The sequence below is a fragment of the Brassica rapa genome, chromosome A05 (genome assembly GCF_000309985.2).
Source record: "Brassica rapa cultivar Chiifu-401-42 chromosome A05, CAAS_Brap_v3.01, whole genome shotgun sequence".
NCBI classification, from domain to species: Eukaryota; Viridiplantae; Streptophyta; class Magnoliopsida; order Brassicales; family Brassicaceae; genus Brassica; species Brassica rapa.
Genome location: NC_024799.2, coordinates 4,198,887 through 4,219,822, shown reverse-complemented (window position 1 = coordinate 4,219,822; position 20,936 = coordinate 4,198,887). Strand labels below are relative to the sequence as shown.

Here is a 20,936-nt window from a genome sequence, read left to right as displayed (position 1 = left end):
TTTATATTTTAAGATAGATTTACATTTTAAGATAGATGTTTAAATACTAATGTACTTTGTCCATTTTTTAAATTGTGTATTTCCTTTTCTTATACTTTCTATTTGCGTAATATCTATATTTTACATTTTAAGATGGATGCTTAAATCTTAATATACTTTTTCCATTGTTTTTAAGTTGTGTATTTCTTTTTCTTATACTTTCTATTTACTTAATATCTATATTTTACATTTTAAGATAGATGTTTAATATTTAATATACTCTTTCAATTTTTATAAATTGTGCATTTACTTATTATTGTATATATAATTTGTATATTTATAATATTTACTTATTATTTATTTTTCTATATATTGAGTATTTCTCTTTATTATACTTTATATTTAGTTAATTTAGTTAATTTATATATTTTATATTTTAAGATAGATGTTTAAATCTTAATGTATTTTTTTCATTTTTAGTGTAAAGCGGAAATGTTTAATAGAAGAACTTGGACAAATAGTCAAATAGTTATATTTATGTTTTTTTTCTTTTTTTATATAATGGTAATGTTACATTATGGAGATAAGCCGTTTTTTTAGTGAAAATTGTAATCTTACATATGTTTAATGTAGTTTTTCTATTTTTTTTATGTTGAGTGTTTACATATTATTGTTATTTTTAAATGTAAAATGGTAATCTTACATATGTTTAATGTAGTATTTCCATTTTTATGTTGTATGTTTACATATTATTTATTATTTTCGAAATTATATATAATGTTTTTTACTAATATTACATTATGGAGATAAGCCGTCTTTTTTTAGTGAAAAATGGTAATCTTACATATGTTTAATTAATGTAGTTTTTCCATTTTTTATGTTGTATGTTTACATATTATTATTTTTAAATAAAAATGTAAAATGGTAATCTTACATATGTTTAATGTAGTATTTCTATTTTTTATGTTGTATGTTTACATATATTTATTATTTTTGAAATTATATATAATGGTTTTTGTTTTTTTTTTATAAAACGGTAATGTTACATTATGGAGATAAGCCATCTTTTTTTTTAAGTGAAAAATGGTAATCTTACATATGTTTAATGTAGTTTTTCAATTTTTTGTATTGTATGTTTACATATTATTTATAATTTTCAAAAATTAGTAATATTAAAATGTAAAACTATATTTTATGCCACGTGTCATCTTTCGAGAGAAGTTTTTTTTGCTGATGTGGACGCTTTATGGAGCCTCAAAAGGTCCCTTTTATTAGTAGTGTAGTTTTTCAATTTTTTGTATTGTATGTTTACATATTATTTATAATTTTCAAAAATTAGTAATATTAAAATGTAAAACTATATTTTATGCCACGTGTCATCTTTCGAGAGAAGTTTTTTTTGCTGATGTGGACGCTTTATGGAGCCTCAAAAGGTCCCTTTTATTAGTAGAGATTATAGACGTTACATTATAAGTATACGATAAATGCCATATCTCATAATTGAGCTCATCTCATTAAGAGAAGACGCCAAGAAACTCACTGAGGCAGGGATGGAGAAGAGTTGAGAATGGAGCTTTCAGAGATTAAAAAGAGTACGGGAACTAGTTTCAGGAGCAACTCTTCGTCAAGTAATGAGCATGAGGCTGAGGCTGAGCATGCTCTGCAATGGGCTGAGATCCAGAGGTTACCCACTTTCAAACGGCTGAGATCATCTCTGGTCGATGAAGATGGTGAGGCTGTGAAGAAAGGGAAAAAGGTGGCTGATGTCACCAAGCTTGGAGCCATGGAACGTCATCTAATGATTGAGAATCTGATCAAACACATTGAGAATGATAATCTCAAGCTGCTCAAGAAGATTAGAAAAAGAATGGACAGGTGAAAGATGAGATCAGGAAACAAACCTTGTGAATCTTGAACTTGTGGCTTTAACTGAAGTTTCTTACATGCAGGGTTGGTGTAGCGTTTCCGAACATAGAGGTGAGGTATGAGCATTTAAGTGTTGAAGCAGAGTGTGAGGTCGTTGAAGGGAAGGCCCTTCCAACTCTATGGAACTCCTTAAAGCGTGTTTTCTTGGTGAGTATACTCCAGAACATGATGCATATTTATTGCGAACAAACGCGTATTAAACAAAAATAAATTCAAGAACACAGAGAGAAAACACTATTGAAGTAAATATCTATTTTACAGTTTGTGTATTGATTATATGAATGAATAATTTACAATATTTTAGACAGTATTTACAGCTTCAAAATCCGATATTTCTTTCTTTTTAAAGAAAAATTTCATAACTAGTTCAATCGATATAATTATGTGTATTTTTTTACTGGTGCATAGAGATTTTACTCAGAATCAACAAAATTGCAACATGGCAGTAGCTAGTGTAGATAACTCTACTCTTTTTCATCTTCAGGAACTGGTGAAGCTGAGTGGTGTAAGAACACGCGAAGCAAAAATAAGAATACTCAATGATGTTAATGGCATCATTAACCCGGGAAGGTTAGTTGCAAGAGGATCTCTCCTTTGATCCAAGCTTTGGATTGTGTGTAATGCATCTTCTTGTTGCTCAAGGCTAACCCTGCTGCTTGGTCCTCCTGGATGTGGGAAAACTACTCTGCTTAAGGCTTTGTCTGGAAACTTGGACAAAAATCTTAAGGTTTCAGATTCTGTTTCTCAAGTCCCTTTCAGATGCTTTTGCAGCACATGTGTATATCATGTCTCTTTATCTTCCACAGCGTTCTGGTGAAATCTCCTACAATGGACACGCACTGAACGAGTTTGTCCCTCAGAAGACATCAGCGTACATAAGTCAACAAGATCTACACATTGCAGAGATGACAGTGAGGGAGACAATTGACTTCTCAGCTCGTTGTCAAGGTGTCGCTAGCCGAACAGGTACATGTCTTCATAGAACAACTCTCTTTATAAAGCACTCTCTAAATGGATCTTATCTCTCTGCTGAAAAAGACATAATGATGGAGGTCAGTAAAAGAGAAAAGGATGGTGGAATCATTCCTGACCCTGAAGTAGATGCTTACATGAAGGTCCAGCCCTGAAGCTATTGCTGAAACTGATATTTTAACTCAGTTGGTTTATTACAAAACCTTTATTTTTGTAATGTCATTGTGCAGGCAATATCGGTTAAAGGACTTAAAAAAAATCTGCAAACAGATTACATCTTGAAGGTATCTTCTATGACACTCCTCAGATTTGTAGTCCTGGACCTTGATTAGCTTCTTGATTATGTCTTGTATTACATTTTCAGGTCCTAGGGCTTGACCTTTGTGCAGAAACACTGGTTGGTAATGCAATGAAAAGAGGCATATCCGGTGGTCAAAAGAAGCGTCTTACCACAGGTTTGTTTCATTAGAAGCTTGCAAAATGGTCATAGTTTTGGTGGCATGGCATGTTTTCTAATGATTTGTTATTACAGCCGAGATGATCGTTGGTCCAACAAAAGCTCTATTCATGGATGAGATTACAAACGGCTTAGATAGTTCCACTGCGTTTCAGATAGTGAAGTCTCTTCAGCAACTAGCTCACATTACTGATGCAACCGTGCTTGTTTCCCTTCTTCAACCTGCTCCAGAATCATATGACCTCTTTGATGATATTGTGCTGATGGCTGAAGGAAAAATAGTGTACCACGGTCCACGCGGCGAGGTCTTAAACTTCTTTGAGGAATGTGGATTTAGATGCCCGGAAAGGAAAGGTGTTGCAGACTTTCTACAAGAGGTAAGAAGCCAAACATCTGTTTAGGCCGGTCTTGAACATAGCAAGTGAAGCATTGGCATATAGCTCCAAAACTTTAGAAAAAGTTATATATAGGCCTCCAAATTTGATTTTTTTTTAAAAAATCATAAACTGTTATTAAATCATCTATAGCCTCCAAAATCTTAGGACGGGCCTTCTGACACTGACCTTGCAGGTTATATCTAAAAAGGACCAAAGACAGTACTGGATGCACCAGGACTTACCTTATAGGTTTGTCTCAGTAGATACATTTTCGAAGAGATTCAAGGACTTAGAGATTGGGAGGAAGCTTGAGGAAGCTATGTCTAAGCCATATGATAAATCAAAACCACACAAGGATGCTCTTTCTTCCAATGCATATTCACTTCCAAAATGGGAGCTGTTTAGAGCATGCATCTCAAGAGAGTTTCTTCTCATGAAGAGAAACTACTTTGTCTATCTCTTCAAGACGTTTCAGGTTACATTCTTAGTTTCTTGAGACATATCTCTCCTTAATTCTTAACAACCCTTCTTGTTGTGCAGCTTGTTCTGTCTGCAATCATCACTATGACTGTGTTTATACGAACAAGGATGGGCATAGACATTGTTCATGGGAATTCTTACATGAGCTGTCTCTTTTTTGGAATAACTGTACTTTTGATTGATGGTATTCCAGAGATTTCTATGACTGTTCAACGCCTTGCCGTGTTTTACAAGCAAAAGCAACTGTGTTTTTATCCAGCTTGGGCTTATGCAATCCCAGCAACTGTATTGAAGGTCCCTCTCTCCTTCATTGAATCTCTAGTTTGGACTTGCCTTACTTACTATGTCATCGGATACACCCCTGAAGTCTCCAGGTGAGAGCTTTTTAAACCATCTCTTGCTTGCTCCTTACTCACATAACATGTCAGAAGAAAGTAATGTTTGACTGATGTTTTAGGTTCCTCCGGCAATTCATTATGCTCTTTGCTGTTCACTTCACATCAATATCGATGTTTCGGTGTATAGCTTCAATCTTTCAGACAGGAGTTGCTTCAATGGCAGCTGGTAGTTTTGCCATATTAGCCACCTTTGTCTTTGCTGGTTTTGCCATCCCATACAGTAAGACATTTGAGGCTGTGCTCTTCATTTCAATCTTGTTCCAAAGTTCTATTTATTAAGTTACATAACCTAAAACCAACTGGTTATAATTCATCTCTTTTATATATTTATATATTCCTTCCAATTTCCGATGTGGGAGACTGCCTCTGATACTATCAACATGACACTGGTTTGGTGCAGCTGATATGCCAGGGTGGCTGAAGTGGGGTTTTTGGGTGAATCCTGTTAGCTACGCAGAGATTGGACTCTCTGTAAACGAGTTTCTTGCTCCAAGATGGCAGCAAGTGAGTCTTTCTTCACCTACTTATCCTTCGCTTCATCCTCCAAAGACTAATCAGTTGTCCGGTTATGTTTGTAGATGCAACCTACAAATGTTACATTAGGGAGAACCATACTTGAAAGCCGAGGGCTGAACTATGATGATTACATGTATTGGGTCTCATTAGGTGCCTTGCTGGGTCAGACCATTATCTTCAACATCATTTTCACTCTAGCTTTGAGTTTCTTGAAATGTAAGTTTCCAAAATACCTAAAAATGCCAAGGACATGAGCACATACTGAAGAGGTTAATCTTAACACATGACAGCTCCAACAACATCTCGTGCCATGATCTCCCAAGAGAAGCTACTTGAGCTGCAAGGAACAAAAGATTCACCAGTCAAGCAGAACAAGTCAACAGAGACTAACGAGGATTCAGGTGGGACATATTTGTCTTTCTTGTGAAACAAGCAAACTATTTTTTTCTCAGGTTTCATAAACTCTAATTCGTTCAACAGGGAAGATGGTGTTACCTTTTAAGCCCCTTACCATAACATTTCAAGACTTGAACTATTATGTGGATGTTCCTGCGATGAGAGGTCAAGGGTACGCTGAGAAGAAACTGCAGCTTCTCTCGAACATCACCGGAGCTTTCAGGCCTGGAGTTCTAACGGCGTTGATGGGAATCAGTGGAGCAGGGAAAACCACTCTACTGGACGTTCTCGCCGGGAGAAAAACAAGCGGATACATAGAAGGAGACATCAAGATAAGTGGATACCGTAAAGTCCAAGAAACGTTTGCAAGAGTCTCAGGCTACTGCGAGCAAACGGATATACACTCACCGAACATCACCGTCGAAGAGTCTCTCATTTACTCCGCTTGGCTCCGTCTAGTTCCAGAGATAGAGCCTGAAACCAAAATAGTAAGCCCTAATGATTCTAACAATCAACAATGACCTAGAAATTAAATCGACTGAAAAAAACCGTTGCAGAGATTTGTAAAGCAAGTTCTGGAGACGATCGAGCTGGAGGAGATCAAGGACGCGATGGTGGGAGTCGCCGGCCAGAGCGGACTGTCGACGGAGCAGAGGAAGCGTTTGACGGTGGCGGTGGAGTTGGTGGCGAACCCCTCCATCATTTTCATGGACGAACCAACGACGGGGCTAGACGCAAGAGCAGCTGCCATAGTGATGAGAGCTGTCAAGAACGTAGCAGAGACTGGAAGAACCATTGTCTGCACTATTCATCAGCCTAGCATTGACATCTTTGAAGCTTTTGACGAGGTATAAATACAAGTTGCAAAGTTTTTTACCAAAATAAAAAAAGGTTGCAGAGTTTATTTATAAGTGGCTTTCTTTGCTCATTTTCTAATAAAATGTTTGGCAAAGTTATAAGTAACATTTTTAGTTTTTGTTATAAAGTAGCATTTTAAAAGAAAAATCTCCGCAATAATATTTATTAATCAATAAAAACATTAAATATTTTACATTGTAAACTCTAAACTTCAAATTTTAATTCCTGAAATCTAAAGCCAGTTGATTTTTTAATGTGCTATTTTAGGGATTTTACCTGCTATCTTTTGGACAAGAATTTGATTTAATGATATTTGAGGGTATTTTAAAAAAAAATATATTTGTTTTTATGATGTATAGTTGGTGCTTCTTAAGAGAGGCGGTCGCATGATTTACACTGGACCACTTGGACAGCATTCTTCTCATGTCATTAAGTACTTTGAGGTTAGCGTGCTACACAAGACACAACATGTCAGTTTAGTTTCTATAATTTTTTAAATCTTTGTGCTAAAAAAACAGAGTATCCCTGGAGTTACTAAGATTAAAGACAACTACAATCCCGCAACATGGATGCTTGAGGTCACCTCACAGTCCATAGAGACTGAGCTCAACATTGATTTCGCAAAAATCTACAACGAATCAGATCTTTACAAGTAAGTTAAAAAGCTAAAGACTGACTCATTCATTCATGGTTATTGATCTCATGTGCTCTTTCCTTAGGAGCAACTCCGAGCTCGCTGCAGAGCTGAGCAAACCGGATACCGGTTCAACCGATTTGCATTTCGACAGAACTTTTGCTCAGAGCTGGTGGGGACAGTTCAAGTCTTGTCTCTGGAAGATGAGCTTGTCTTACTGGAGAAGCCCTTCTTACAACTTGATGCGTATAGGCCACACTTTAATCTCTTCTTTGATCTTCGGTGTACTCTTCTGGAAGCAAGGACAAAAGATGTAAGTTTCATTTGTTTTAAAAATGAGTTTAATTACTTTATTTGTGTTTATTTTTATTTTTTTTGTATGTTTTTTTTTGGCAGAGATACTCAACAGAACTTGTTCACAGTCCTTGGTGCAATCTATGGACTTGTCCTCTTCTTAGGGGTTAACAACTGCACTTCAGCGTTACAGTATTTTGAGACAGAACGTAACGTTATGTACCGTGAAAGATTCGCGGGAATGTACTCTGCGTTTGCGTATGCGTTGGCTCAAGTTGTGACCGAGGTTCCTTACATTTTCATCCAAAGCGCAGAGTTTGTGATCGTGATATATCCTATGATGGGTTTATACGCATCTGCTTACAAAGTCTTTTGGAGTCTATACTCAATGTTCTGTAACCTACTATGCCTCAACTACCTTGCAATGTTCCTCATCTCCGTGACACCAAACTTCATGGTCGCAGCTATTCTCCAGTCTCTTTTCTTCGTTGCTTTCAACCTTTTTGCTGGTTTCTTGATTCCACTTCCGGTAAGATCTTTAAAACCAGTCATGACCATCTTTATCTTTTTTTTTTTGAAATATTATATTATTAATATTTAAATGAGTTTATTAATATTAATACCTTACCATTTTGACCTATGGTTAATAGTGTTTTCTTGATGTTGAAACAATGCAGCAAATACCAAAGTGGTGGGTATGGCTTTACTATCTAGCTCCAACCTCTTGGACGCTCAACGTGTTTTTCTCGTCTCAGTACGGTGACATACATGAAACGATCGATGCATTTGGAGAGTCCACGACCGTTGCAAGATTCTTAGAGGACTACTTTGGATTCCATCATGATCGTTTGATCTTTTCAGCCATTATTCTCATCGCATTTCCCATTGCACTAGCTTCTATGTTTGCTTTCTTTGTCGCCAAGCTTAACTTTCAAAAACGATAGATGCATCATCAAAACAACTCAAGCTTTTCTTTATGTATTTTTTTATGTTAGAATACTTATCAACTAGTCAAAAATATATTGATGAGAATGTATAACCAAGGACACATGCTGCCAACATAAGGCCAAACCAATAATAACCTATTAGTAGTGGCTTTTTTTATACAAGAAGCGTATCAACGACAAGCCAAAGCAATAATAACCGTTCGTACAAGTTTTGATAATTTTTGTCATACCCGTGGACCCACACGATCGAAAACTGCTAAAGAAAGAACATTCTCTGTAGATGGGCCGGCCCATTGGCTCCCCACCTAAGCACTGGAAAGTGGGAGGAAACTACAAAAGAAGAATAAAATTCCAACCACATGAAAGCAACATCAGGCATCCACCTTTAGATAGAGGCAAACACACCATGTCATATATCACCTACTGAGATTGCTAGGATTTGAAGTTATCCATAAAATATGATGAAACTATCAACTAATAGTAGTTCATTTTTGAAATATGAAACTTACATTAATTTACTTTTAGTGGCTTATAGATTACCAGTATAACTGAATCAAAGTGTTTGCTAATCTCACTTTCAGTAAATAAAAGGAACTTCAATACAAGCTGGTTGTGTCTTATAATATATTTTTCATTAGAACTTTTTAACACCTTTATATCTTCCACCACCTCACTATTCTAAGTCTGAAAAGTACAATTACATATGTATTATTAATAGAATAAAAAGGTATACCTCATATTTGATCAGAAAACTTGGGACTCTTTGAGGCTTGACTCAGATGGGTGGAGAAGAAATGAGAGTGGAGCTTTCAGAGATTGGAAGAAATATGGGAACTAGTTTCAGGAGAAGCTCTTCAAGAAGTGAGCCTGAGGATGAGGCAGAGTATGCTCTCCAATGGGCTGAGATCCAGAGATTGCCAACTTTTGAGCGGCTGAGATCATCTCTGGTCGATGAAGAAGGTGAGTCTGAGGAGAATGGGAAGAGGGTGGCTGATGTCACCAAGCTAGGAGCCATGGAACGTCATCTGATGATTGAGAAGCTGATCAAACACATTGAGAATGATAATCTCAAGCTGCTCAAGAAGATCAGAAAAAGAATAGACAGGTGAAAATTACTAGATAAGGAAACAAACCTTGTGAATCTTGAACTTGAGCTTGAAACTGAATTGCTTACTTGCAGGGTTGGGGTGGAGTTTCCGAGCATAGAAGTGAGGTATGAGAATTTAAGTGTTGAAGCTGAGTGCGAGGTCGTTGAAGGGAAGGCGCTTCCAACTTTATGGAACTCCTTGAAGCACGTTTTCATAGTGAGTATACTATAATGCATATTGCAACATGGAAGTAAGCTCGTGTTGAGTTATATACTCTTTTTCTCTTTCAGGAACTGGTGAAGCTGAGTGGTGTAAGAACACAAGAAGCCAAGATAAGCATACTTAATGATGTTAGCGGCATCATTAACCCGGGGAGGTAGTATCTCTCTTTTGATCCAACCCTTGAGATTTGTGTAATGAAACATAACTAATGCTTCTTCTTGTTGCTCAAGGCTAACACTGCTGCTAGGTCCTCCTGGATGTGGGAAAACTACTTTGCTTAAGGCTTTGTCTGGAAACTTAGACAAAAATCTTAAGGTTTCTGGTGAAATATCCTACAATGGACAAGGGCTGAACAAGTTTGTTCCTCAGAAAACATCAGCATACATAAGTCAAAACGATCTGCACATTGCAGAGATGACAGTGAGGGAGACAATTGACTTCTCAGCTCGTTGTCAAGGTGTTGCTAGCCGAACAGGTAGATTTTGTCATAAAGAAAGCATTCTCTAAACGGTTTTGGTGACAAACATAACTCTAGGATTAAACAGATATTATGATGGAGGTCATTAAAAGAGAAAAGGATGGTGGAATCATTCCTGACCCTGAAGTAGATGCTTACATGAAGGTTCACTTCTGAAACTGATCTTTTAACTCAGCCAGTTTATTATAAACGTCTTGTAAATCCAACTGTGCAGGCAATATCGGTTGAAGGACTTAAAAGAAGTCTACAAACAGATTACATCTTGAAGGTAGCTTCTCTAATACAGTTTGTCCTTCTTGATTAGCTTCTTAATTAGGTCTTGTATTGCATGTTTCAGATCCTAGGGCTTGACATTTGTGCAGAAACATTGTTTGGTAATGCAATGAGAAGAGGCATATCCGGAGGGCAAAAGAAACGTCTTACAACAGGTTTGGTTCATAGCTAAGAAACATGCGAAAACCGTCAGCTGTTTACTGTCTGAGAAGTTCCAAACTGTTTTCAGCTGAGATGATCGTTGGTCCAACAAAAGCTCTCTTCATGGATGAAATAACAAATGGCTTAGACAGCTCCACCGCTCTTCAGATTGTTAAGTCTCTTCAGCAGCTAGCTCACATTACCAATGCAACAGTGCTTGTTTCACTTCTTCAACCTGCTCCAGAATCATATGACCTCTTTGATGATATTGTGCTGATGGATCAAGGAATAATAGTGTACCACGGTCCAAGAGACCAGGTCTTAAGCTTTTTTGAGGAATGTGGATTTAGATGCCCGGAAAGGAAAGGTGTTGCAGACTTTCTACAAGAGGTAAGAAACAAAAACTTCTGTTTCCTTGAACACTGACATGGTCATGAGTTGTTTTGCCTTGCCAGGTTATATCTAGAAAGGACCAAGGACAGTACTGGCTGCACCAGGCCTTGCCTTATAGCTTTGTCTCTGTCGAAACGTTTTCAAAGAGATTCAAGGACTTAGAGATTGGGAGAAAGCTTGAGGAAGCTCTCTCTAAGCCATATGATAGATCAAAACACCAGAATGATTCTCTTTCTTTCAATGCATACTCTCTTCCAAACTGGGAGCTGTTCAGAGCATGCCTCTCAAGAGAGTTTCTTCTCATGAAGAGAAACTACTTTGTCTACCTCTTTGACACGTTTCTGGTTATTATTACACATCTCTTTCCTTTTTTTATAAAAGATTATAGTGTTAATCCTGAAGAATCTTTATATTGGACAGCTTCTTCTGTCTGCAATCCTCACTATGACTGTGTTTATTCGAACACGGATGGGCGTAGACATCGTTCATGGAAACTCTTACATGAGCTGCCTCTTTTTCGCAACCGTTGTGCTTCTGGTTAATGGTGCTCCAGAGCTTAATATGACTGTTGAACGCCTTGCCGTGTTTTACAAGCAAAAGCAACTTTGTTTCTATCCAGCTTGGGCTTATGCAATCCCAGCAACAGTGTTGAAGGTCCCCCTCTCTTTCTTTCAGTCTCTAGTTTGGACTTGTCTCACTTACTATGTCATCGGATACACTCCTAAAGCCTCCAGGTGAGTCCTTGAAACCTTCTTTTCACATCTATTGGCATTATGTAGAGATTAATGGGTCATAAACTTAATCTCTAAAGAGTATGTGACTATATAAGGAGTTTGGACCATTTCAGTTACCGCCAGTTGGTTTTAAATTGGAAACGAAAGAAACTTAACAACGATCAAGTGTGAAGTAATGATCTGTGATGTTTCAGGTTCTTAAGGCAGTTCATTATGCTATTTGCTGTTCACTTCACAACGATATCTATGTTCCGGTGTATAGCTGGAATCTTTCAGACAGGAGTTGCTTCAATGGCAGCTGGTGGTTTTGCTGTGTTAATCACCTTTGTATTTGCCGGTTTCGCCATCCCATATAGTAAGACTTTTTGTGCTTCATTCATTTCATTACAATCTTGTTCCAAAGCTTGAAACATGACCTTGGTCTGTTGCAGCTGATATGCCAGGGTGGTTGAAGTGGGGTTTCTGGGTGAATCCTATAAGTTATGCTGAGATTGGACTCTCTGTGAACGAGTTTCATGCTCCAAGATGGCAGCAAGTAACTTCTCTCTTCCCTTACTTGTTTAGAATGTCATTTAATTTTCCAAAGACTAATTAGTATTCTGGTTATGTTTGGAGATGCTACCTACAAATGTTACACTGGGGAGAACCATACTCGAAAGCCGAGGACTGAACTATGATGATTACATGTATTGGGTCTGCTTATCTGCATTGTTTGGTCTAGCCCTTATCTATAACACCATTTTCACTCTTGCTTTGAGTTTCTTGAAATGTAAGTTTCAACCTATTAGGGCAAATAAATGCCACATACCAAATACTAATTAAAGAGCTTATGTTAACACAATGACAGCTCCAACGTCATCTCGTGCCATGATTTCCCATGACAAGCTCTCTGAGCTGCAAGGAACAAAAGATTCATCAGACAAGAAGCAAAACAAGTCAACAGAGAGAAAAGAGGATTCAGGTGAAACATATTTGTCTTTCTTGTCAGACAAGCAAACTATTTCTTTCTAAATTTTCCCTCAAACCCTAATTAATTCAACAGGGAAGATGGTGTTACCTTTTAAGCCACTCACCATAACATTTCAAGACTTGAACTATTACGTCGACGTTCCTATGGTAATAGTTTCATTCATATAACTTAGCATTACCACTGAATGACCATCAAAGGTTATAAAAATCCATGGATCTTTGCCAATATCAGGAGATGAGAGGTCAAGGGTACACTGAGAAGAAACTTCAGCTTCTCTCAAACATCACCGGAGCTTTCAGGCCCGGCGTTCTAACGGCATTGATGGGAATCAGTGGAGCCGGAAAAACAACTCTACTGGACGTTCTCGCCGGAAGAAAAACAAGCGGATACATCGAAGGAGACATCAAGATCAGTGGATACCGTAAGGTCCAAGAAACGTTTGCAAGAGTTTCAGGCTACTGCGAGCAAACGGATATACACTCACCGAACATCACAGTCGAAGAGTCTCTCATTTACTCAGCTTGGCTCCGTCTAGTTCCAGAAATAGAACCTGAAACCAAAATAGTAAGCCCTAATAGTGATTCTAAGAATCAAACACTGTGACCTAGAAATGACCTAAAAATTCGCTGCAGAGATTCGTGAAGCAAGTTCTGGAGACGATCGAGCTGGAGGAGATCAAGGACGCGATGGTGGGAGTCGCCGGCCAGAGCGGACTGTCGACGGAGCAGAGGAAGCGTTTGACGGTGGCGGTGGAGTTGGTGGCGAACCCCTCCATCATATTCATGGACGAACCAACGACGGGGCTAGACGCAAGAGCAGCCGCCATAGTGATGAGAGCTGTGAAGAACGTAGCTGACACTGGACGAACCATCGTCTGCACTATTCATCAGCCCAGCATTGACATCTTCGAAGCTTTCGATGAGGTTTAAAGTGTTCCAAACTTTATTTATAATGTTTTCTTTTATGTAATTTCTTTTATCAAATTTTTTTTTTCTTACAATATCGTTTTCATGTTCAGTTGGTGCTTCTGAAGACAGGAGGTCGTATGATTTATACTGGACCTCTTGGACAACATTCTTCTCATGTTATTAAATATTTTGAGGTTAGCGTGTTACACAAGAAACAACAATATAGTTACGCTACAGACATTTTAGTTTCTATATTTGTGTTCTTTGGTGGGGTTAAATAAGCAGAGTATCCATGGAGTTGCTAAGATTAAAGACAACTACAATCCCGCAACATGGATGCTAGAAGTTACTTCACAGTCCATAGAGACTGAACTCAACATTGATTTCGCTAAAATCTACAACGACTCAGATCTCTACACGTGAGTAGAACTAGTACAATCTCTCTTACACGGTCATAAACTGTATAAGGCTGATGAGATCATGTCTTGTTTCCGCAGAACCAACTCCGAACTTGTTAAAGAGCTGAGCAAACCGGATCCCGGGTCAACCGACTTGCATTTCAACAGAACCTTTGCGCAGAGCTGGTGGGAACAGTTCAAATCTTGTCTATGGAAGATGAGCTTGTCTTACTGGAGAAGCCCTTCTTACAACCTGATGCGAATCTTTCACACTTTATTCTCCTCTTTGATATTTGGTCTACTCTTCTGGAAGCAAGGCCACAAGATGTAATGTAACTAACTTACCAAAAGTTCCCTACAAACCCTAACTTTCATCATACTATTTTTAGTATTTAACTTTCCTTTTTTGGCAGAGATACTCAACAGAACTTGTTCACAGTCCTCGGAGCTATCTACGGTCTTGTCCTCTTCTTGGGAGTAAACAACTGCGCCACAGCGTTACAGTATTTTGAGACAGAACGTAATGTTATGTACCGCGAAAGATTCGCGGGAATGTACTCTGCCTTTGCCTACGCATTGGCTCAGCTTGTGACCGAGGTTCCTTACATATTCATCCAAAGCGCAGAGTTTGTGATCATAATATATCCAATGATCGGTTTCTACGCTTCTTACTCTAAAGTCCTTTGGTGTCTCTACTCAATGTTCTGCAACTTGCTATGCTTCAACTACGTCGCCTTGTTCCTCATCTCCGTGACTCCGAACTTCATGGTCGCAGCTATTCTCCAGTCTCTTTTCTTCGTTGCTTTCAACCTTTTTGCTGGTTTCTTGATTCCAAAACCGGTAAAGATCTTTTAAATCAAGTCAGCATCAACATTTTCTTTTGATATTTGATTAGTTGATTGTGTTTTCTTGATGTTGGAAACAATGCAGCAAATACCAAAGTGGTGGGTGTGGCTTTACTATCTAACCCCAACCTCTTGGACTCTCAACGTGTTCTTCACGTCTCAGTACGGTGATATTCATGAAGAGATCAATGCCTTTGGCGAATCCACGACCGTTGCAAGGTTCTTAGAGGAGTATTTTGGGTTTCATCATGACCGTTTGGTGATTACAGCCATTGTTCTTATTGCGTTTCCAGTTGCATTGGCTTCTATGTTTGCCTTTTTTGTTGCCAAACTCAACTTTCAAAAACGTTGATGGATCACACACAAAAGACCACAAGGATATGTCAACAATGAACTATACTATTATGCCAACAAGAAGATATTTTAGCAGGTTCTTGTTTTCTATATGAATTCTATCAAAATAATTGTAAAATGTACTTAAAGTGAACTGCTCTTTTGTGCAGAGTGTTAAACTATTCTAGTCAAAATTAATAAAGAAACATTGAGCAAAAGTTTGCAGGTAAGCTCTTGAAGTTGAAAGCCTTGAAAAAAAAGCTTAAGAGTGTGACTTCATCAGAAAAATGAATTTCCGGCAAATCTTGAGCCCTCTTCAACGACCTGTGTAGACAGAATCTGCAAGAAGATTTTATAGCAGGTTCAGGATCTTCAGAACACCAATGTGTTTAGGACTCCACAGACACCACAATCTCATCTCTTACTGTAACTAACGGCTAAGCAGAATAGAAGTTAAATATGGGCAGAGAACTCACAGGAAGGTGCATGTGATGCTAGGAGAGATTTGAAAAATTACATAAATGTTATAGCAGTAAAGAATCTTTGTAGGTTAGCGTTTTATCTCCGGATTTAAAAGATCTTCTGATTTGCTTTCTTCAGGTGATTTGGCTTCAGATGTTGCATTACTAGTGCTATCACCATTTGTTTCTTCAGGCTCTTTTGCCTAATATTTAAAACATTGTATTAGTAAGTACCCAGAGCTCATAATATTTTAAACCAGATAGATGCAGAGACAAAATAATGATATATCCTAAGCTGAATATTTCATCATGCTAGAGGGTGTTAAGTACTTCACCTTGTTCCTCTCTCGCCAGCCAAGCCCAAATGATAGGAAGCCTGTCTTCTTTTTAAGAGTCTCTTGTGGAGCAAACCTATACAGCATAGAAGAAAATAATTGTCATCAATCATATGGACCTGGGCAGTGGTACCTAGATACTTATGAAGGTACATAACTCACTAAGCATGTTATAAAGAAAAAAAGAGAAAAGAGAGAGCTATGTGGTTTCCTGTATAAGTTTTGGAAGATCTATAAAAGGTAAGAGCTGAGTTATGATGTACCTTGGAGATGATAGTGCTTTATTTTGGCCTGACTCATATTGCAAAGTAGCTTCTAGAGTTGTTTCTGCTGTAACTACTCTCTTCTCCATTTGAGCTAGTTGAGCCGCAAGCTTCTCATTCTTTTCCTGTATAATGAAGACATTGTGCATATAAGACTTGTCATTTTTTGAGGTAACAGCCGCAAAATAGTCATGTAATGTAATGAGTTTGAAGTAACCAAATCACCTGAAGGACGTGTACTGCATATTTTTGTGCAGCTGCATCCTGCTCTGCACTCACCCGAGCATCTTCAGTGAGCTTTTGGTCTTGCTCAACTTTCATCAGGACCTGAAGTATCCACCGAACAAACAAGTAAGCAAGGATAACACTTGTGGGAGTAACAACTATATGGAACAGACCTGAAGCATGGCTGTTTCTTGTTCTTTTTTATCAGAAAGTGCTTGCTTTAGATCTCTAACATCCTTCTCCAGTTCTTCTATCTGCAACATGTAAAGGTTTTAGTTTTATATGACTTCCTCTGCCACCTGATAACAACTTCTGGAGGTGGTCTATAAAAGATTTACCCGTGCACTTAGTTCAAGTCTGTTATCTTCTTTGACCATCTCCATCAAAGCAATCTCTAGCTCCTCAGCTCTGTACAGAGGCATAACACAAGATTAGTACCGGCTTGTTGCAACGAATGAGGTAACAATAAGTCAATAACCTTAACACAGCTGATCTTTTCTCCTCCAACAATCTGCATAGTTCAACCTTCAACCATACCGCCTGCACAATAACTGTTATGGATGAAATTTAAAAGGAGTTGCATATTATATAATAGATTTCTCATACTAATCAGCTACACAAGATCTTCCTTGATGAAACTCAACCATGTTATCAAAACAAAAAAGTCACCTGCTCTTGAAGATCTGGTAAAGAGTCTAATTCTAAATCAACATTTGACCCATCTTCTAGATTCTCACCCTCTTGCTTTAGAGTCTGTTCATCTACTAAGATAGAGCCTTCATGTTTAAAGCTATATAACTTAGAAGCCAACCCCTTCTTGTCTTTCCAGACACGACCTTTCTGCATTCTTTCCTCAACAATCTCTAACACCGCCGGTCTATGTATTACTCTAAGCTCCTCTAGTCTAGCCTCATTCGTCGATAAGTACCCCATGCATGCGGTCAGAACAAGCTGACTGCTATCAAATGTTGAACTAGCAAGTGCTTGTAGTGAAGTAATAGCATCTCCTGCATCTTGTGTCGCAATAATTGCAGGACCTAAGGAGATAAAAGATAAATGAAAATCATCACAACACTTATGAGTGTCACAGTTGATATATACAGAAAGTGTTAGTAATATACCATATAGTTCCATTAATGCAAATGCTGTTCTGAACAAGACTACACGGTTGCCTTCAAAGAGAAGAACATCCCACATCCTCAAAACTATGACCAGAAGAAACATACAAGATGAAAACACAACTTTAGTTAAAGAAAGGATGAGAAAGGAAACTTTCTGAGTTCTCACCACATTCCCAAGGAAGTATATTTACAAAAATAGATAGAAACCATGGCCCAGAGATCCATGCTACCTGCACTCCCAAGTAATCCAGATGATTAACTGCACCAGGAGCATTATTGGAATCACATTGCTCTGTATAAAGAGGGAAAATGAAATTTAGATGAAGAGATCAAGAAGAAAAAAACTAACCGAGTTTTGGGAATCTTTCTCTCATCAACTCTTCAAAAACTAGTTGATCAACCTAAGAGTAAAAGTGGTTACAATACATCTTCTTACACAAAAGGTTGTTTACAAGGAAACAATCAAAGTCCATTTCCATGAACTGGCACCTGAGATTCTATCATCTCCTCTGTATAGTAGCCATCAAAATACTCATCAATGACTCCAACCAAAGTCCTGAAATTTTTTCAGTAACACATAAGTCAGCTCACAGTAACATACCAATGCATGCCATAATGTTTGTATCAACCTACCAAAATGCATTTTCCTCTGGCATCAATAGAAGCAACAGGCCAGCAAAGAAGTTCATGGCCTGCATATTTCCAAAGGGTCATTGTTGGCTTAGACAAGAACAATTAACTGCTAACTGTAATGATATTAGAGGTGCATTACAATTAACATATCTTTTGAGATTATGTACTCAGTTAAAATAGAAGCTTAAGTCACCTGGCAGTACCCAACAGATGGGTTATGACAAGCATAAGCTAGAAGTATCCGCCTTAAGGAGTCTCGACCATTCTCATTTAAAGCAGGGTGGCCTGGGAACGTCCTAGGTATATCCTGAAGAATAAAAAAAAACAAAAATAATAAGCAAGAAGAGTGATCATGATCACCACTTTCAAAACCAAAAAAAAAAAAAAATAAGCAACAAGAAAAACCTTTTCAATTTGTTTCTTCCACTTTCTTTGAACATCATGCTCCTTGCTTTCATCAAAGTTAGTTATGTGAGCCAACAAATCATGATAGTAATTATCCACTCGTCTTGCCTTCACACCTACAAAGGCTTGCCAAACCTCTCCTCTGAGATCCTTTGGCACTCCTAAACGAACAAGCACCTCAAGCTCTTCAAACCAAGGGAAGAATGGCTTTGGAGTAACACTACTACTTTGAGCATCGTTTTCTTCTTTTATTGAATCACTGTCATCATGGTCAGTTTCTTCTCCGACTGATTCTCCAATGGAAGACAGTGCTTTGTTTATCCGTGAAGCACGGTGGCTCCGACTGTTTTTTATATTCATTATGTTCTTAACACGAGTGCACATCATATCCTCTATGGAGGAAAGACAAGGTCTAATGTCAGCCCATTCTATTACTGAACGGGACTTCTTGTGTTGTTGTCCTTTTTCATGACATTTATCTGCTTCTGCCACAGGATTTTCTGGTTCGTTCTCTTGTTGAATGTGTGCATGATCTTCGGTTTGTTTTACTGGTTGAGATTGTTTATCTTCATCAGATTCACTTTTGTCTGAATGCTCCTTGTCCTTGTCCTTTTCAGATTCAATTTGCTCCTTATCATCCTCCACAGGTTTGCTGTCCTTTTCAAGACTCTTCACTCTCAAATACTGTGCCTCCTTGTCTGGTTCACTATCTTTTGAAACCTCATCAACTGTTTCAGGGCTACCTTGTTGCTGCACTTCTTTATCAGCAAGTTCAGATTCATGTTTCACGTTTCTTGAACCCTCCCCTGAAGCAGGACTCTCCTCTTCAGATTCAAGTTGCTCCTTATCATCCTCCACAGGTTTGCTGTCTTTTTCAAGAACCTGTGCCTCCTTGTCTGGTTCAAGTTGCTCCTTATCATCCTTCACAGGTTTGCTGTCTTTTTCAAGAACCTGTGCATCCTTGTCTAATTCACTCTCTTTTGAAAGCTCATCAACTGTTTCTGAGGTACATTGTTCAAACTGCTGCACTTCTTCATCACCAAGTTCAGATTCATGTTTCTCCTTTATTGAACCTTCCCCTGAAGCAGCACTCTCCTCTCCAGACTCCGAACCATCATCAGCAGGCAATGTATCCTGGAACTCTTCTTCAGAGGAACAAGGTTCAGGGGACTGGTCAAGCCGGTCTAGAAAGTTTTTCCATTTCTCTCCCCTCTCTGTCTCTTCCTCCTATTCCAGTAAGTAGTAGTATTTCAATTAGCTTAGCTCATATATTATGAGTAGCAGGGAAGATTGTACAGAGCTTACTAGTGAGAGAAATCAAGAACCATTCACCAGCTTCCTAAACTATTTAACAAAAACTGATTACTAAAAAAAGCAACTCACTACATTTCCTGCTCTCTCTTACATTCTTGCATGTTGCTATAAGTTAACAGTTTTATTACATGAAACCATTATGTAACAACATAAACATGACATTCATAACACTAGTGATGATACCACAGAGATTCATTTACTATATTTATCTGAGACGACAGCCAATGTAACATGAGAAGAAATAACTCACCGTATAGATGCTAAGGTACTCGTGATATCTTTGAACGTGTTGAGGTCTCAAGGCAAATCCATAGGCGTCCCTGCAAACAATATCAATCCATCTTCATTTCTTTGTAATATTAATCACAAATTACAAAATTAATCAAGAAACAACAAAGCTTACCTGGAATCTACCTCCAGTGAGCGCTTGCTCACCAAAGATAACAACATATTTCACAAACAATACTATTTCTAATTCCCATAGCTTTCTTTTACTTTAACATTTCGCCAATCTCACAAATTTCAAACCAGTTTTCTTTAATTAATCTACACAAAGCTTTAATCATGTAACATATAACCACCGATATCAACAACAAACCATTTTGGAAAATACGACGATAAGATCAGAAGAATAAAATAAAGTTTAGAATAATTGATTTGGTGCTTGGAGAAAATTTGAGAACAACCCTCAACCCGCAAATGGCAGATCAAGAAATGGTCAATGTTAGATTATCGATTATTCAGGAGATAATTAAATATTGATTTAAAAACAAAAACAAAACAAAAAATGTCGAGTCACCTGTCTTTGAGATAGTTGTGGACGACAATCAAGTGTTTCTCCGCCATGATCGGTCACGATCACAATTATTTTTTATTTTATTATTATCTTCCATCAAACATTAATTAAAAACAGATGATCTTCTCATTTTCAAATTCAGCAAATAAAGAAATGATTATGGAAAAAAATCTCCGTAATTTCATAACATCTATATATTAATTTTGAAGATTTGTTTTTTTTTAATAAAAAACTGAAATTGACCTAAACAAATAAATTGAGATAGGTTTCATCATTATAGTATTCAGTAATCTCTCCAAATTCTGGAAATGGGCGCCTTAATTAATTATACTACTATTCGTATCTCGTTACATCTAATTGAGATTT

General features: G+C 37.7%; 3 protein-coding genes across 7 annotated transcripts; 2 read left to right on the top strand and 1 right to left on the bottom strand.

The window, feature by feature from the left end:
- The first annotated feature begins 1,456 nt into the window (after positions 1-1,456).
- Positions 1,457-8,330, top strand: LOC103867211 (ABC transporter G family member 33). Its single transcript, XM_033292561.1, is given in 22 exon segments — positions 1,457-1,854; positions 1,929-2,052; positions 2,390-2,475; positions 2,548-2,697; positions 2,699-2,871; positions 2,944-3,020; positions 3,108-3,161; positions 3,242-3,332; positions 3,410-3,711; positions 3,905-4,186; positions 4,252-4,565; positions 4,649-4,809; positions 4,990-5,093; positions 5,168-5,321; positions 5,396-5,506; positions 5,586-5,989; positions 6,059-6,349; positions 6,719-6,802; positions 6,878-7,011; positions 7,079-7,306; positions 7,390-7,816; positions 7,965-8,330. Coding segments are annotated over 22 exon segments (4,326 nt in total). The 5' UTR covers positions 1,457-1,546; the 3' UTR covers positions 8,232-8,330.
- A 244-nt stretch (positions 8,331-8,574) lies between these two features.
- On the top strand, positions 8,575-15,219 carry LOC103867209 (ABC transporter G family member 33). 3 transcript variants are annotated; one of them, XR_632614.3, is made up of 23 exons: positions 8,575-9,339; positions 9,415-9,538; positions 9,613-9,698; positions 9,775-10,019; positions 10,090-10,166; positions 10,237-10,290; positions 10,360-10,450; positions 10,525-10,826; positions 10,892-11,173; positions 11,250-11,563; positions 11,758-11,918; positions 11,995-12,098; positions 12,179-12,332; positions 12,411-12,524; positions 12,606-12,679; positions 12,765-13,097; positions 13,166-13,456; positions 13,552-13,635; positions 13,727-13,860; positions 13,939-14,166; positions 14,253-14,679; positions 14,770-15,114; positions 15,188-15,219. XR_632614.3 is itself a non-coding variant. In XM_009145264.3 (22 exons), the coding sequence occupies exons 1-22, from the start codon at positions 9,014-9,016 to the stop codon at positions 15,034-15,036; spliced, it is 4,272 nt and encodes a 1,423-aa protein (XP_009143512.2). In that variant the 5' UTR covers positions 8,575-9,013; the 3' UTR covers positions 15,037-15,117. The 3 variants fall into 3 exon arrangements, 2 of the variants coding, with proteins under 2 accessions (XP_009143512.2, XP_009143513.2); XM_009145264.3 differs by lacking the exon at positions 15,188-15,219 and having other exon boundaries at positions 14,770-15,117; XM_009145265.3 differs by lacking the exons at positions 14,770-15,114; positions 15,188-15,219 and having other exon boundaries at positions 13,939-14,171; positions 14,253-14,560.
- On the bottom strand, positions 15,107-20,897 carry LOC103867210 (ecotropic viral integration site 5 protein homolog). 3 transcript variants are annotated; one of them, XM_033292564.1, is made up of 17 exons: positions 20,574-20,897; positions 20,025-20,094; positions 18,461-19,687; positions 18,249-18,362; positions 18,056-18,114; positions 17,912-17,978; positions 17,772-17,823; positions 17,589-17,681; positions 17,423-17,506; positions 16,971-17,338; positions 16,780-16,841; positions 16,640-16,709; positions 16,475-16,555; positions 16,302-16,403; positions 16,077-16,201; positions 15,814-15,889; positions 15,107-15,681 (listed from the first exon to the last, which is right to left on the bottom strand). In XM_033292564.1, the coding sequence occupies exons 1-17, from the start codon at positions 20,618-20,620 to the stop codon at positions 15,568-15,570; spliced, it is 2,811 nt and encodes a 936-aa protein (XP_033148455.1). In that variant the 5' UTR covers positions 20,621-20,897; the 3' UTR covers positions 15,107-15,567. The 3 variants fall into 3 exon arrangements, with proteins under 3 accessions (XP_033148455.1, XP_018514649.1, XP_033148454.1); XM_018659133.2 differs by lacking the exon at positions 20,574-20,897 and adding an exon at positions 20,178-20,557; XM_033292563.1 differs by lacking the exons at positions 17,772-17,823; positions 20,574-20,897 and adding an exon at positions 20,178-20,557 and having other exon boundaries at positions 17,589-17,652.
- Positions 20,898-20,936: the final 39 nt, after the last annotated feature.

Bases quoted from the DNA above. Each gene is read 5' to 3' on its own strand.
- LOC103867209 (XM_009145264.3), top strand. From the start codon at position 9,014: ATGGGTGGAGAAGAAATGAGAGTGGAGCTTTCAGAGATTGGAAGAAAT. The intron at 11,174-11,249 runs GTTATTATTACA...TATATTGGACAG, and splicing joins ACCTCTTTGACACGTTTCTG to CTTCTTCTGTCTGCAATCCT. The intron at 12,680-12,764 runs GTAATAGTTTCA...TGCCAATATCAG, and splicing joins ATTACGTCGACGTTCCTATG to GAGATGAGAGGTCAAGGGTA.
- LOC103867210 (XM_033292564.1), bottom strand. From the start codon at position 20,620: ATGGCGGAGAAACACTTGATTGTCGTCCACAACTATCTCAAAGACAG. The intron at 17,339-17,422 runs GTATATTACTAA...TTATCTCCTTAG, and splicing joins TGCATTAATGGAACTATATG to GTCCTGCAATTATTGCGACA. The intron at 16,404-16,474 runs GTCTGTTCCATA...TGGATACTTCAG, and splicing joins AAGAAACAGCCATGCTTCAG to GTCCTGATGAAAGTTGAGCA.